Source organism: Rhinoderma darwinii, chromosome 3 (assembly GCF_050947455.1).
Source record: "Rhinoderma darwinii isolate aRhiDar2 chromosome 3, aRhiDar2.hap1, whole genome shotgun sequence".
NCBI classification, from domain to species: domain Eukaryota; kingdom Metazoa; phylum Chordata; class Amphibia; order Anura; family Rhinodermatidae; genus Rhinoderma; species Rhinoderma darwinii.
Genome location: NC_134689.1, coordinates 189,225,884 through 189,242,351, shown reverse-complemented (window position 1 = coordinate 189,242,351; position 16,468 = coordinate 189,225,884). Strand labels below are relative to the sequence as shown.

General features: G+C 41.4%; 1 protein-coding gene across 1 annotated transcript in view; it reads right to left on the bottom strand.

The window, feature by feature from the left end:
• Positions 1-1,017: 1,017 nt before the first annotated feature.
• Positions 1,018-16,468, bottom strand: part of LOC142747942 (ADP-ribosylation factor-like protein 8B-A) — a 45,499-nt gene continuing 30,048 nt past the window's right edge. Inside the window, exons 5-7 of the mRNA XM_075855058.1 lie at positions 12,644-12,711; positions 11,684-11,754; positions 1,018-2,444 (exon numbers count right to left, since the gene is read on the bottom strand). Of these exons, the coding sequence (XP_075711173.1) occupies positions 2,395-2,444; positions 11,684-11,754; positions 12,644-12,711 (189 nt within the window). The 3' untranslated portion in view covers positions 1,018-2,394. The remainder of the gene's footprint in view (positions 2,445-11,683; positions 11,755-12,643; positions 12,712-16,468) is intronic.

Below are 16,468 nucleotides of genomic sequence, written 5' to 3'. Positions count from 1 at the left end.
TAGTTTTGTTTTTTTTATGTTTTATGACTTTTGCACAATAAAAACACTTTAGAACTAAAAGGATTTGTTTTTGCATCGTCGCTTTCCAAAAAGCCTTATTTTTCCGTCAATGTAGTGATTTTTCTGGCTTTTTTTGCGGGACGAGACGTAGTTTTGATTGGTACTGTTTTGAGATACATGGGTCTTATTGATTACCTTGTATGACTTTTTTTTGGGGGGGGGGCAATGGGAAAAAAATAGCAATTTTGCCATTGTTTTTGCGCGTTTTTTTTTTTTTTTTTTTACAGTGTTCACCTTGCGGTTTAAATTACATATTAATGTTATTGTTTGAGTCATTACGGTCGCAGCAATACCATATATGTGTACTTTATTTTACTAAATAAAACAAATTCTGGAAAAAAATTGATTTTTTTACTGTAATTTTTATGTCACATTATTTTTTTAGTCCCACTAGGTGACTTCACTGTGCGATCTTTATATCGCTGCTGTAATGCTTTTGTATACTTAAATTTACACAGACAGGCAATAATGCTTTGGTATACTGACAGGCAATCTATTAGGATGTGCCTCCAAAATATGCCCAGGGCTTTTATCAGGCACCCGGCTGTCATGACACCCCATCGGAGGGCTGCGATTGCATTTGCGGGCCATCGATGGGTGAGAGGGGGAGCTCCTTCCCTCTATGAACAAGTTAAATGCTGCGGTCGCCATTGACCGCAGCATTTAACAGGCTCAACGGCCGCAATCTAAGTAAACTTCGATCACGGTCGTTGGAGCAGGAGCCCAGATGTCAGACAGCCCCGGGTCCAGCCTGTACGCGACACCCGTGCATGGCATAGACTGGGCCGCTGTGCAAAGGCGACAGCCTAGCACAAGGCCCCTTCGTGACCGCCGTGAAAAGGCATATTGGTGGTCACTAAGGGGTTAATATGCATTTCTATTTTCAAATGTGTATCATAAGACAACTTATCTAAATGTATAATTAACATAAACTTTTCAAAAGAAGTAAGAAACAGCTTTTCTGTGATCCATTGTGAAACTTCTAACTTTTTATTGAAACAAAGTTCATCCAAATGTAACAATTGATAGTCGTGCATGGACAAACATCAATACTTAGAGATTCTTTATAATGTATTACCGTGGTATAATAGAGCCGAGTTTTGTGCCATAGGGCAGCTTGTTATAGAGCAGCAAGTTCTGGCACAGACAATCGTTTTCACATTCACATACTGCACTACAACAGCAATACCACAAAATCGACAAGAGAATGCACTGTCCTGTATGCATTTCCAGCGAGGATTTCAATTGCTGCCTGGAGTCCAAGGCCCTCCTAAAGTACTTTTATTTTTTAAATATATCGGTGGCATGTCTGTTGAACCAACGTAAGTCGATATCACCTTGTGGCGGTCCATACAGGTTTTTATTAGAATTTACCACAATCTGCAGGAAGTATCAGACAAAGTGGAGTGACTGCCATTAATAAAAATGTGTCGGAGGACAGGGGGGGGGTGTTGGACTAAAGGAAAAATGATATCTAGAATAAAGGCTTTCTAAGTATACAGCTATGACAATAGGAAAGACAAGGACATAGCTGAAACATTTGCATAGGGTATAAAAAGTATTAAATCAGACAGGTCACATGCAATATATTTTGAAGTTTAGATTTAATTAAAGAAATGTGAGTTTTGAATAGGAAAAGAGATACCACGTAGGGTGTAGACGCAATATACTTCAGAATTACTGACAATGATAGAACATGTTAAGAAAATACCTTTGGCAGACACACCATTATGCATAATATATTTAAGGCAACCATGATGAAATCTAGTAATATTTACAGCAACTTAATGAAAAAGTTTCCAAGGCAAACACGTACACATTCATCTCAGCATTTTTTTTACTACAAGATATATGGATTTGGTAGTTTGAAGCAATGTCACGTGTTGCTTATATATAGATGCAATACATGGTTGTAATAGAGCCGTAATTGCACAAAAGGTAAATTAAGTTTGCACTAGCAGGAAAATGCACTTCTGTGTTAACCCATATTGCATAAGGGCCCTTTTACCTTCTGCATAATATGGAACACACTGTATATGGATAAATTTAAATGTACATCAAATATTACCGAAAAAATTATTCAGTACAGATTATGTCATCCTATACATAGGTGCTAAAAGGGTCAGAGATGCGGACTATAAGAATGATCAACAAACCACATTTCAATTTTGCAAAGAAAAACAAAAAGGCATCAAAAACCAGCAGTTCAACCTTGTGTAAACTGCTCCAGATAATGTGTGAATTCCAGTAGCCGCAGTCTTGGGATTTTCTGCTGCCGCTATGTAACAGGCAGGATAGAAAAGATATTGGTAAAGATAGTTTGGTGGTAGAGCTTCAGTAATGTCTGGACTTGGAATGCTGAATAAGCCATTGCAATGTAATGTCTGAAAAAGGAGAAACAAAAACCAGTAAAGACACTACTGTACTCAAGATTACAATGCATATAGCCAATATGAACATGCAAGCTTCAGTATGGTCCCAAATATCAGCTACTGATAAGTATTTTACAAGGTAAAAATCAGAAGGAAACCTAATGAAGAAGCAAACTTCAGGAGAAAAAAAAATAAAAAAAAATCTATCTATCTATATCTATCTGGTCAGTAGCCAAAATATTGAGTTTACTGAAGAGATATTTAACCCCTTCCCCCTGCTGGCATTCTGGGCCCTAATGTCCAAGCCATTTTTTAGATTTTTCCATTGTCACATTCGAAGAGCTGTAACTTTTTTATTTTTGCGTCGGCATAGCTGTATAAGGTCTTGTTTTTTGCGGGACGACTTGCAGTTTTTATTGGTACCATTTGAGAGTAGATGCGACTTTTTGATCACTTTCTATCACATTTTTTTTAAGTCAGGATTAACAGAAAACAGCAATTTTTCCATTGTTTTTTATTTTATTTTTTACGGCGTTCACCGTGCGGGTTAAATAACGTAACAGCTTTATAGTCGGGGTCGTTACGGATGCGGCGATACCAAATATGTGTAACTTTTTTGCTTTATTGTAGTTTTTTTTAATAGTAAAGCATTTTGTAAGGGGAAAAGCTGGGTTTTTCATTTTTTTTTTCACTTTTTTTTTTTATTAACTTTATTAAACTTTTTTTTACTTTTTTACTAGTCCCACTAGGGGACTTCACTATCCTCCGATCGCTATTATAATACACTGCAATACTTTTGTATTGCAGTGTATTACTGCCTGTCCGTTTAAAACGGACAGGCATCTGCTAGGTCATGCCTGCGGCATGATCTAGCAGGCATTCGCTGCAGGCAGACCTGGGGGTCTTTATTAGACCCCCGGCTGCCATAGAAGACAGACACTCGGCGATTTTATCGCCGGGTGTCAGTGAGATGAGAGGGAGCTCCCTCCCTCTCTCCAAAACCATTCAGATGCGGTGCTCGCTATTGTGCACCGCATCTGAGGGGTTAAACAGGTGAGATCGATACTAATATCGATCTCACCCGGCAGAGCAGGGACGCCCCCAGCCCTCAGCTGCTTCTGGCAGCTGAGAGCAGGGAGATTTCACGGCTCCCTGCTCTGTTTACTTTATTCTACAGCAGCGACGTAGTTTGGCGGCGCTCTAGAATAAAGCCCACTAATGACCGCCGTAAAAAGGCGTATCGGCGGTCATTAAGGGGTTAAAAAGCTTCCATTGGACTCAGCGACCCACAATCATGGAGTTTGCCAGGTTTTGACGTAAATTGTGACAAGTCACAAATCACAATGTGGGACAAATTTGCAGTAAAATGTTCAACCTTTTTTCTTCTCACTTACTTTCTCATCACTTCCTAGATTCTGTTAGAGTGGTCTCCAAGGAAACTGTTTTAGTCAAAAAGCCTGAAAACAGTGCAAATTTAGACTCCAATCTACACCTTTAAGCCCGATTGCCACATAGAATAAACGCTGCAGAATTTCCACAACGGAATTCCGCAGCATTTTCAGTAGCAGCAAAGTGGATGAGATCTTGAAAATCGCAAGCTCATGCTGTGGAAAAAAAAACGCAGCATAAACATGAATTGACCCGCGGTGCAGGATTTAATTCTGCAGCATGTCAATTTATGCTGTGTGTATTTTCCTTTGCAGGTTTTCCCCATTGAATTCAAAGGGGATGCAAAACTTGCAACAGTGTTGTGAGTTTTGCAGCGGAATCGCAGCGATTATGCTACAAAAATCGCAACTCAAAAAAACAAAACAAAAAACACATACAACACTTACCCAGAACATGCTCCTTCCTGCAGTCTGGCCTCCTGGGATGATGTGCCATCACATGTGACCGCTGCAGCCAATCACAGGCTACAGCGACACATGAACTGAAACTTCATTATAGGAGGCCGGACACAGAAGCGCGAGAATGGGTTTTTTTTTCACACAGCGTTTTAAAAAGGAATATTCCCATCTCAAAGTCATGGCATGTAACTAGGATGCTTCATAAAATGATTGGTGAGGGTTACATTTCTGGGACCCTTGTCGATCAAGAACAAAGATAGAGGTCCTTTCGCTGTTAAGTGGCGTTCCCACTCTCCTGCTACGCATGGGAACTGTAACGGCCACATTTGCAGTGTTGCAGTTCCCTAGAGCAGGTACACTTTTGTGCAGAGCAAAAACTGGAGGAGCTGCAGCACAGTCATACCCTCATGATTAGAAAGTGATGGCATATCCTAGCTATATGCAGTGACATGTAATGGTGGAGAGCCCCTTAACTTTGTGAACGTGTGTGGGGTTTGTTCCGCAGCGTGGGCATGACATTTTCTAAAATCTCATGCACTTTGCCGCTACTGTAAATGCTGCAGAATTTCCCTTCAGAATTTTGTTGCAGAAATTCTGCAGCGTTTACGCTACGTCGGAGCCCAGACTTACATTCTTCTAAGTGGTCCGCTGTCAGGAAACAACGTTTGTGGGTAATCTTAATTTCAAGCTCTTATTACTTTTATAAATTTTTGTGTACTTGTAGCCGGGACAATTTTCAAAATTGTTACAAGAGGTAAATTATGTTCAGGTAATTATCATACTTGAAAACGTTATTTTTCTCTGCTGCACTGCAAAGCCATTTCTGAAGCTCTGGGACTCCAGGTAACCACAGGGAGACATTTTAACCAAAAGCAGTGAAAACTTGTAACCGGTGAATCTTTCCAAAACCTGGCCTCCCTAACAATCTCTCCAAGACCGCATAGAGAACTCAAGGAAGGAACAAAAAGCCGAGAACATTTAGGCCGGGTTCCCACGTAGCGTAAACACTGCAGAATTTCCTCAACAGAATTCTGTGTAGAGACCCCGCAGCATTTATATTAGCAGCAAAGTGAATGAGATTTCGAAATTCTCATGACAACACTGCGGAAAAAAAGACCAAAAAAAAAAAAAACACACAAAAGTCGTACGGAAAGCGTCCTGCAGCGCGTTTAGCAATTCCTCAGCATGTCAATTTATGTTGCAGGTTCTGTGCGGAGATGCTGGGTGTTTGTGGAATTTCTGCTCCCCATTCAAGTCTATGGGTGAAAGGATTTAGTTTGTTGTGGTTTTTACAGCGTTTACGCAGTAAAAACCGCAGGTGCACATATACTTTGCTGTAACCAATGTTTAACACCAAGTTCTCAGGTAAAACCTCTGCGGAAAAAAGTGCAGCGTTTATGCAGAAATAGGAGCAGGAAAAGTGCACTATTTGGTGCGGATTTCTGTGACAGATTTACCAGCGTTTTTCTAGACATTCTGCTACAGATTTTCTGTTGCAGAAAATCTAACACATATCCTGTGTGTGGGACCTACCCTAAGGCCGGGTTCCCACAGGATGGATACGCTGCGTAAAAAATACGTATCTGACCTGGAACCCACAGTACATTGTCCGAAAACCATGCGGTTTTTCAAACGGAATATCCGCGGAAGAAAGCTGTTCATACTTACCCCCTCCCTCCTCTGACGTCTGTTCCAGCCTCCCTAGATGACGTTGGAGGTCATGTGATACTGCAGTGGTCACAAGGGATGCAATGTCATCCCAGGAGGCCAGACCGCAGGAAGGAGGAGGGCGTTGTGGGCAAGTATGATTATTTTTTTTCGTAGCTGTGATTTGTGCTGCGTAATTGCCACAAAACTGCTTTCTATTGTGGGTTTTGCATCCCCATTCAAATCATTGGGGAAAACCCGCAATGCAATAAAAAAAAAAAAATGCATCATTTTAATTCCGCACCGCAGGTCAATTTAATGTTCACGCTACGTTGGGTTTATTTCTCTGCAGTTTGGGCATGAGAATTTCCAAATCTCATCCACTTTGCTGCTACTTTAAACGCGGTGGAATTTCCACACAGAATTCAGTTGTAAAAATTCAGCAGCGTTTAAGATATTTGGGAACCTGGCCGCCTTAGGCCTTCTGCACAGGAACGTGTTTTTGCTTCCGCAAAATCACCCGCATATCTGCAGGTGAATTGCGGACCCATTCATTTCTATGGGCTCATGCACAGGATCGTGGTTTCCATGGTCCGTGTATTGGCCAGAAACCTGGACAAGTCATTATACGGTCCGGGCTCATTGAAATCAATGTGTGAACGGGTCCCTGAATTACAGGCGGCCCGCGGATGACTCAGTGGCAGTCCGTACCTGCGATTGCGGCACGGTCGTGTGCATGAGGCCTTAGGGTGGATTCACATGTAGCAGATTTAGTTACAGAATTTCTGCAACAAAATCCACTGCATGTGAATCCATACTTAAAGGGGGTTTTCCCCATGAGAGACATTTGACATATCCTGTGGGTATGTCCGATAGATGCGGGTTTCACCCACCTCTAGAACTACTATGGGAGTTACGGAAACAGCGTAGATTAGCGAGCTACGCGGTTTTCAGAATTCCTGACCATATAACCAGGAAGAGGCTGGGAGCAAGCAAAAAAAAAAGAAAGCTAGAATGGGGTTTAGAGGGCCCTGTTCTAGAGACAGGTGTGGATCCCAGAGGTGGGACTCGCATCTGACATTTATGACAAATCCTGTGGATAGGTCATAATATGTCTGATGGGAAAACACCTTTAAGCAGCTGTTGGCCACATTGCAGGCGACAGTCATGATTACAACAGTAGAAAAACTAGGTTTCCCGCGGACCTGACTGATTCAGGCATCAGCACTAGATAAAGCTGCGCTGAGATACAGCTGCTTTGTATCCTGTATAAAGTTTTTCAGAAGGTGTACATAGCCTTTAACCCGCTTCCTTAGATGTCAGGGAAGTTTTAGTTAATATCACTAGCTTGGTCTTCTCAGGTAGTGCCTCCTTTCTTTCTTGGCAGCCAAGGGTAGAAGAGGGGGTTCATGTTTTATTATTAGTTTTTCATGGCACCATTTATTGCGCCATGTAATGAGTACATTTGTGGGGTGGAATGGGGGAAACAAAACAGCAATTCCTCCATTTGTTTTTTTAAGTTTCATTTTTACGGCCTTCACCATGGAATAAAAAAACAACTTTATTCTGTGGGTCAATACCAAATATATAAAGTACTTTTATGTTTCACTACTTTCCAAGGAAAAAACTGTTTGTTTTCCCATCAATTGAACAACTTATTTTTTGCAGGACGAGCTGTAGTTTCTAGTGGTACTATATTGAGGCACATAAGACCTTTTGATCACTTTTTATGGGATAGGAGGTGACCAAAAAAAGCGATTTTGGCGTTTTACTGGGGTTTTTTTTTCTACTCTGTACACCGTGTGTTAAATGTGAATTTTTGTATTTTAAGGTTTGAATTACTACAATTTAACAATTGATATTGTTGTGCTTGTTTTAGGGTACCCTAGGGTACTCCAACCAGCAATCAGATCGCTTGCACGATATACCGAAATACTACTGCAGTATATTGTGATTTGGACAGGCCCCTATTGGCCTCCTCATCTAGCGCACAGAGGACCACAAAGATGGCAGGCCCACAGACTGCCATAACAACCATTGACACTGCACGATAGTATTGCGGGGAGCATTACCTTATAAAGATCAGATTCTCCTACTTGTGTCAGCATGTACTGTGCAGTGTATACAGAAATCACTTATCTGCTCACTGTGAGATCTGACCATTCAGACTTCTGTAGAGTTGACTATTCACTAAGCAGATAGACATTTGTACATACATCTGCAGTTTCTACTCTGCCATCTAATCACACCCCCCCAATCATATGAACAGCAAAGTTAACCATCAAGAAGCGGAACGCAAATGTGTACATCGCTTCCAGCTACCCTTCCTTCCCTGATCATTCAGGTCAGTGCCAGGACCGGAAAAACATACAGTTCAGTCAATGGTTGAGCTGAGCACTTATGTGCGCTCAGTTAGATTAAGAAAGCGGTTGCGGGGGGTTGTCGGGCACTACCCTACAGTGGGCAGTCAGGGTGCTGCAGACTAAGGTTTCAGGGACTTTTTAAATCAATAATTTTCTTACTAAAGAGTGCTTCTTAGTTCTAAAAATATGGTAAATACAAACAAAAATAAAAATAAATAAAGTTTCTTTAACCCCTTAATGACCGGGCCATTTTGCACGTTAATGACCAAGGATTATTTTTTGTTTTTCCACGGTCGCATTCCAAGAGTCGTAACTCTTTTTTTATTCCGTCGACATAGCCGTATAAGGGCTTGTTTTTTGCGGGACGAGTTGTATTTTGTAATTGTACCATTTTTAGATGCTTATAATATATTGATTAACTTTTATTAACTTTATTTTAGGAGAGAATTGAAAATAAGCAGCTATTCCAGCATTAATTTTCACGTTATAAATTTACGCCGTTTACTATGCAGCGTAAATAACATGTTAACTTTATTCTATGGGTCGGCACGATTACAGGGATACCAAATGTGTAAAGGTTTTATATGTTTTTTCTACGTTTGCACAATAAAAACCCTTTTAGAAAAAAATTACTTGTTTTTGCATCGCCGCGTTCCAAGAGGCGTAATTTTTTTATTTTTCCGTCGATGTGGCCGTACGTGGGATTGATTTTTGCGGGACAATGTGTAGTTTTCATTAGTACTATTTTGGGGTACATAGGACTTATAGATGAACTTTTATTTTATTTTTTATGGGGGGGAATGGGAGAAAAGAGAATTTTGCCGTTGTTTTTTGCGTTTTCTTTGGACGCCGTTCATCCGGCGGTTTAATTAATGTGTTCATTTTATTGGTCAAGTTGTTATGATCGCGGGGATACCATATATGTGTATGTGTGATTTGTTTTGACCGTTTTATTAAATAAAACCACTTTTTGGGGCAAAAAAGTAGTTTTATTTGACTTTGACTGTAATTTTTTTTATTTTTTTTTTCACAAACTTTATTTAACGGTTTTACTTTTTTTTTTTTAGTCCCACCAGGGGACTTCACTATGCGATATGCCGATCGCATATATAATGCTTTGGTATACTTCGTATACCAAAGCATTATTGCCTGTCAGTGTAAAACTGACAGGCAACCTGTTAGGTCATGCCTCTGGCATCGCCTAACAGGCAGATGCTGAAGACAGACCTGGGGGTCTTTGTTAGACCCCCGGCTGTCATGGAAACCCGACGGCGACCCGCGATTTGTTTGCGGGGGCGCCGATCGGGAGACAGAGGGAGTTCCCCCCTCTGTCAAACACATTAAATGCCGCTGTCACTGTTGACAGCGGCATTTAATGGGTTAAACTGCCGGAATCGGCGCGTGCTTCGATTCCGGCAGTTGCAGCAGGAGCCAGGCTGTGTATAACAGCCGTGCTCCTGCCGCTGATCGCGTGGGTAAACTGTCAGTACCCGCGCGATCACAGGACGGATATATCCGTCCTCCTGCGCGAACTAGCAGCTGCTGAGGACGGATATATCCGTCCTTCGGCGTTAAGGGGTTAAAAGAGGCTCGGTCACCAGATAAGTGCCCCACCTCCTAAATAATCTGATCGGCGCTGTAATGTAGATAGGTGGTTTTTATTTTGAAAAACGATTTTTGAGCAAGTTATAAACAATTGTAGATTTGTTGCTAATTAGTTTAATAAACAGGGCGTTTTTTACCTTTTTACCAACTGGGCGTTGTAAAGACAAGTGTATGACGCTTTATGAGTCATAGACTTTTCTCACGGGATCATGCTGTGCTGTCACATATGCCCACAGTAACTTTACCAAAATGTCTTGAGTGAATAGACATTGCCTCCAGCCAGGATGCAATGACTATTCACACTCCCGACACTCTCGTAAAGTCAATGTGGGACTTACTCCCACAGCACAGAGTGATCTCGCTGTGGTGTCATTCACAGCATGATCTCGCGAGATCATGCTGTGATTAAGTCTCACAGAAACTTTACCGAAATGTCAGGAGTGTGAATAGTCATCACATCCTGGCTGAAGGCGATGTCTATTCACTCTCAAGACACTTCGGTAAAGTTAATGTGGGAGTATGTGACAGCACAGCGTGATCTCATGAGATTACTGTGATTTGAAGCAAAATATTGATAGCAATCTAGATAGTTAAGCAGTTTGCATTTATAAGTGTTGGCAGTATTCATTCTCAAAACTACTAGACCCAAGAGTATATGGGGAGTAAAGTCACAGACTAAGGCCTCATGCACACAAACTTATTTTTGCCCTCCCGTAAATACGGGTCTTTGTTCACACGTATTCGACCCGTATTGCACCAGTATTTACAGACCTGTGCCCGTAAATACGGGTCCGGTGTCACCAGTATTCCACCCGTATTTACGGGCACGTTTTCGCTGCAAAATTGCGCTGCAGTAATCGGCAGCCCTTCTCTCCATCAGCACAGGATAGAGAGAAGGGACAGCGCTTTACGCAGAAAAAGTAAGAAATTCATACTTACCAGGCCGTTGTCTTGGTGACGCGTCCCTCTCTTGACATCCAGTCTGACCTCCCTGGATGAGGCGGCAGTCCATGTGACCGCTGCAGCCTGTGATTTGCTGCAGCGGTCATATGGGCTGAAATGTCATCCCGGGAGGCCGGACTGGAGGAAGAAGCAGGGAGTTCTGGGTAAGTATGAACTTCTATTTTTTTCTACAGGTTGATCTATATTGTGATCGGTAGTCACTGTTCAGGGTGATCAAAGAGTTACTGCCGATCGTTTAACTCTTTCAGCACCCTGGACAGTGACTATCTCCTGACGTCGCCTAGCAACGCTCCCGTAATTACCGGAGCCCCATAGAATTCTATGGGCCTGCCCGTGCCGTAATTACGGCCTGAAATAGGACATGTTCTATATTTTTTAACGGCACGGGCAACTTCCCGTAAGCATACGGGGAGGTACCCGTGGCCAATAGAAGTCTATGGGCCCTTAATTACAGGTGTTTTTACATTCGTGTGCATGGGGCCTAAGAAGATGGAAACCAGCAAGGTAACTAGGCGTAATTTTCTCTGAGATACTTTGGAGGTGGTAATACATTACATTGGTACCATCTAACCGTTTACCTGCCCTGTGAGATTTGTTGACTTGTCTTTACAACGCCCAGCTGTCTATTAAGAAACTAATTAGCATAAATCTAAAATTGTTCACAACTTGCTCAAAAATGATCGTTTTTCAAAATAAAAACCACTGTTCTCTACATTACAGCGCCGATCACATTATGTAGGAGATAGGGAATGTATAATCTGGTGACAGAGCCTTTTTAAAGAGCAATATGACCAACTAAATGTATCAGAAAAAAGAAATACTGTACCTATATTATCTTTCTCCTTACATGAAATAGAATAACAACAGATTTCTCGATCCTGAATAGCCGAAAGGTTTCTGGAAAGAAACAAAAACAGATCTAAGTATCCCAAGTAAGAGAAGTAGTAGTTAATAAAATTACTCTAAATAATGCCACATATAAAGAGGAATTTCATACACAAATATTAAAATATACCCCACATTGATCTTCCATGGTATTGATCAATTACTTTTTTTGTACATAAAACGCAGAGATCAGGAATTATTTTTCGAAAGTAAGGCCCTATTGCTCATCTCGTTAGGGATGTCCGTTTAGCGTGAACATCGGGAAGCTCCAGGCGTACAAGCTAAACGTGTCCATAAGTCCAACAGAGGCCAAAAGAGTGTTCTTTTTGGGCAGGCAGGAGAGTATACTTTTTAAAAAAAAACAACAAACATTGTAAACTAAGCTCTTTAACCAGCAATAAAAACTTGTACCGCCAGGTATGTTTTTTTATTAGGTCTATGGGTGACGTATGCCAATGTATGGCATACGCTTAACATACGACTGGACATTAACGGCGTATACGCTGTTCCATATATGTATGGAAACAGAATTTTTTTTAAACTAACTAAAAATAACGTAAGCCACAAAATAGCTATGCTATGGATTCCGCCCAAAAAAAAAAAACAAACAAAAACACGGAAGCCTGATGGAACGGAGACATACAGAAAACAAATTGCAACGGAGGCATTACCATTGAAATCAAATGGCAATGCATACAGAAAGCCATTGTTTTTGGTTTGACGGAACCCATGGAAAGAAGCCCGACGCAGATGTGAACCGAAAGTGCACCTGTATCATGTGTTGTTTTTTTTTTACTAAGACACCTGTGAATAAAGGGTAAATCGAGGGTGCTGGTAGTGCTTGCTATAAGAGGGAGTTCAGTAACGCAGTGTGTGTCTCAGGACCACAACACGAACTTACAGTTTTTCAATAAGTTGTTTCTCATCCAGTGCACCTGCAAGGTCTCTCTTGTTTCCCAGTACTAAAACCTGTTGAGGAAAGATAAGAAACTTAAAGACCAAAATAATAATAAAAAAATAAAAAAAAGTTACTCAAAGCAAATAAAGCATCCCTATTATGTGTTAAAGGGCAATGCCCCTCATCTGTGTGCTGTGACGTTGTGCGTTATTTATTGGTGCCTGGGAGCAGGCGGTGTTCTTTAATTGAATTGGTGTGATGACTGGTACATTTCGTTCGATTACGACTATGACATCTCCGGTTCTGAGAACCAGAAACCTTTACATACATGTGGGAACGATAGCAGCCACTCTTTCAATTAGCTGCTGGCTTAACTGGCTGCAATCACTTGTACTTCATACAGAGAAAACCCCTACATTGGGCTGGTCATGTGCAGAAGAAAAAAAAAGGAAAAGAAAATCCTTTGTAAAAAGATATGCCAGATGGGAGTGAGGATGGAAAGTACAAATATAAAAGCCATTGGTGAAAGAAATGTTCATTAACTGTAAGAATTTGATGTATACATTGTCAGGACCACAGATAAGGACGCAATAAAAAGGTACGTCTAATGCCTCATGTATCACATGTTCACCAGAAAATATAATTTACACTAGATACTTTCCAGACTGTAGAGGTAAACGTGGAAACTTTCCCTAGTTCATATAACATTTGAAAGGCATAATCCATTCCTTAAGTAAACATTTAATTGCAAGTTGTGCAGACATTTCATAACCATTAGAACTAAAGTCTAATTCCAGTCATGCAGTGTTACAAACGTGAAATAAAAGGTCTATTTCTGGCATAATACAGAACATTCTGTTACTTCTAAAATAAAGACTACACGGAGCCCTACCGGGAGTAATGATTGGTTCATTTTAAAACCAGAGACAATACAGAAAGCTCCCGAAATAAAAACTTGTTGTCCAAAGACTCCAGCCCCGGGGAAGCTCCTGAAGAAACTGTCCCAGGGCCGGAGTATCACCTAGTGCTAACCGACGTATACCAGCCCAATGGAGGCCAAAACTCTTAGCCTCCATCAGGATAATGGAGCCTCATGGACACATTTATAGTGTACGTGGGGAGCCTTTCCCAATGTAAACCATAAACGCAGTTCCACGTTGCACCATGCGCAGGTACCCTAAGAGGAATTTTATGAACACAAGATCTTTAAAAACATTTATCAGACACAATTTAGGATGCATTAAATTAAGACCTCAAATATTTGCTGACGAATCTAATGAAACCTTTTGTTTTTTCTGTTTTGGATTAATCATTTATGCACAAGCAACTGAAGCAGTTGTCACAAATGTTTTAGACCTGCAATCTAAAAGAAATTAAAAGTATCTATAAAGTCTTTCAAGGTATGACAGGATACAGTGCGCAATAATGGTTTTGTTCTCTAAAAGTCTGCCTGCAGCCACTTAGATGTTGCACTTTGTTAGGCACTGGGTTCTTTTGGTTACAGAATTAAGCCCAATGCACCCGACCGTGCCCATAATGACGGTCCCCGATTACGGACACGGCCGAACGCTGAGTCACCCGCATTTCCGGGCCGTGCTCCCATTATAAAGTATGGGAGCAGTGTACATAAAATATAATTCTCTCCCCCAGCACAGCAGAACCCCTTCTATTTAGGTGCAAATCCGCAGAATACAGTTTGTACCCCAATGAAAAGTCAGCCCAGTGGTCTAGGAACCCAAAGCCTTCTCCTCTACACCAAGACTTAAGCCATGCATTTAACTCCCTGAGCTCCCGCTGTCTTTCCTGTGCATGGCACAGGCAGTATTCCTGAGAATACAACCTTGGAGGTCCTTCCCTTCAGCTTGTAGCCTAATTCTTTAAAATTATTCTTAAGGCTCCTCCACCTACCATTTATTGTGTCATTGGTACCCACATGGACCACAACAGCTGGATCATCACCAGCCCCTCCCAGCAATTTGTCCACCCGTTCCACCACATGCCGAACCCTGGCACCAGAGACAGCAAACCATTTGGTTGACACGATCTTGGCGACAAATTATTCTATCCGTCTTCCTGATTATAGAATACCCTACAACTACCAATTGTCTTGGCTTACCTGCATCACCATTCTGCCGACTACTAGCTGGGCTGTTCTCCCAGCTGTTAGGGAGATCAGTATCCACTAGGGCTGCCATTTGTGAGAAAGACACCCTCGCATAATCACCCAACTTGGCAATTTTGCTTGGAACATCAGAAACATGATTGGCCTGCCTTTTCTTGGACCCCTTTCTACTGCCCCTAACTACATTAACCAAGTAACTTGCCTGATCCTGCTGACCCATGTCTTCACCCTCCAGGTCTATCCCACTAACTGCTTGCTCAGTGAGCAGCATGCTCCGCTCAAGATTGTCTATCGCCCTCAGTGTTGCATTTTGCTCCTCCAGATCTCTAATGCGAGCTTCCAGGTGAACAACAAGCTCACATCTGCCACAGAGGTATTCACCCTGGAACTCTGGCTCCAGTCATGCATACATTATGGCAAACCGTGCACTGAAGAAAACCTCCAAACTTGCTATCCATTATCAAAGTTACAAAAAAAAAAAAAAAAGTCAACAATTGTTAAAAGTAAAAGAAAAGAGTACTTACAGGGACTTTAATTCCGGTTTAGTATCTCGACTTGATATACAAGCCACTTAATTTTGCAAGGCCAAAACACAGCTTGTTGCATGTTTATGCGAATGTCCTCCAACATCTTTACATCTATGGCTTAAATACAAAAGCCTACTTCATTTATCAGATTAAGCGGTCGTGTGTATGAGGAATAACTATTATTGGCCATTATAAGACATTTCTAGTTCTCCGTTTTCTCTGAGCTAGTGGGCAGAGCCTAACTGCCATCATGTCTTCTAAACACAAAAGAGGAGAATCCTGTTCCCCTATCTCGATCTCATATATAGAAGCTGCAGAATCATGGAGGAGACTATACAGTAGTAATGAGAAGCGTAACTGAGAATCCAGCACTGGTGTGACAGAAATGCTACCAGCTTGGGTGAACGACGTGCGTGTGTCTCTCTCTGAGAAAGTTAGCCAGGCAGTGCACTGACACCCCCTCAACCTGCTACAGTCCATCTATAACCAGAGACAGCCATTGATCGACACCAGATTACAGGAAGGGGAGACACCTAGTGGCAGTAACTTCGCACAGAATTTAATTACAAAGTTATTTTATATCAGGCATATTAAAACCACATAAGTGGCTTGAAAAGTCAGCGTTCATTTAAGGACATAGATGTAAAGATGATATTTCATGATACACGGAGATTAAAATCAGTTGCATAAGAAAAAAAAATGTCAGAGGCTCTGTCACCAGATTATAAATGACCTATCTCCTACATAATCTGATTGGTGCAGTAATGGAGAAGTGTTTTTTATTTTGAAAACGATCATTTTTGAGCAAGTTATGAACAACTTTAGATTTATGCTAATTCGTTTCTTAATGCCCAACTGAGCGTTTTTTTTACTTTTGCCAAGTGGGCATTGTAAAGGGGAGTGTATGACACTGACCAATCAGCATCATACACTGCTCTCCATTCAGGTCCATTTGTACTCAGCACAGTGTGATCTTGCGAGATCACGCTGTGCTGTCACATACACCCACATTAACTTTACTGAAGTGTCTTGAGTGATTAGGCATTGCCTCCAGCCATGACGCGATGTCTATTCACACTCCCGACACTACGGTAAAGTTTGTGTGACTTACTCACACAGCACAGCAAGATCACGCTGTACTGTGATTAAGTACCACGCAAACTTTACCAAAGCTAAGAA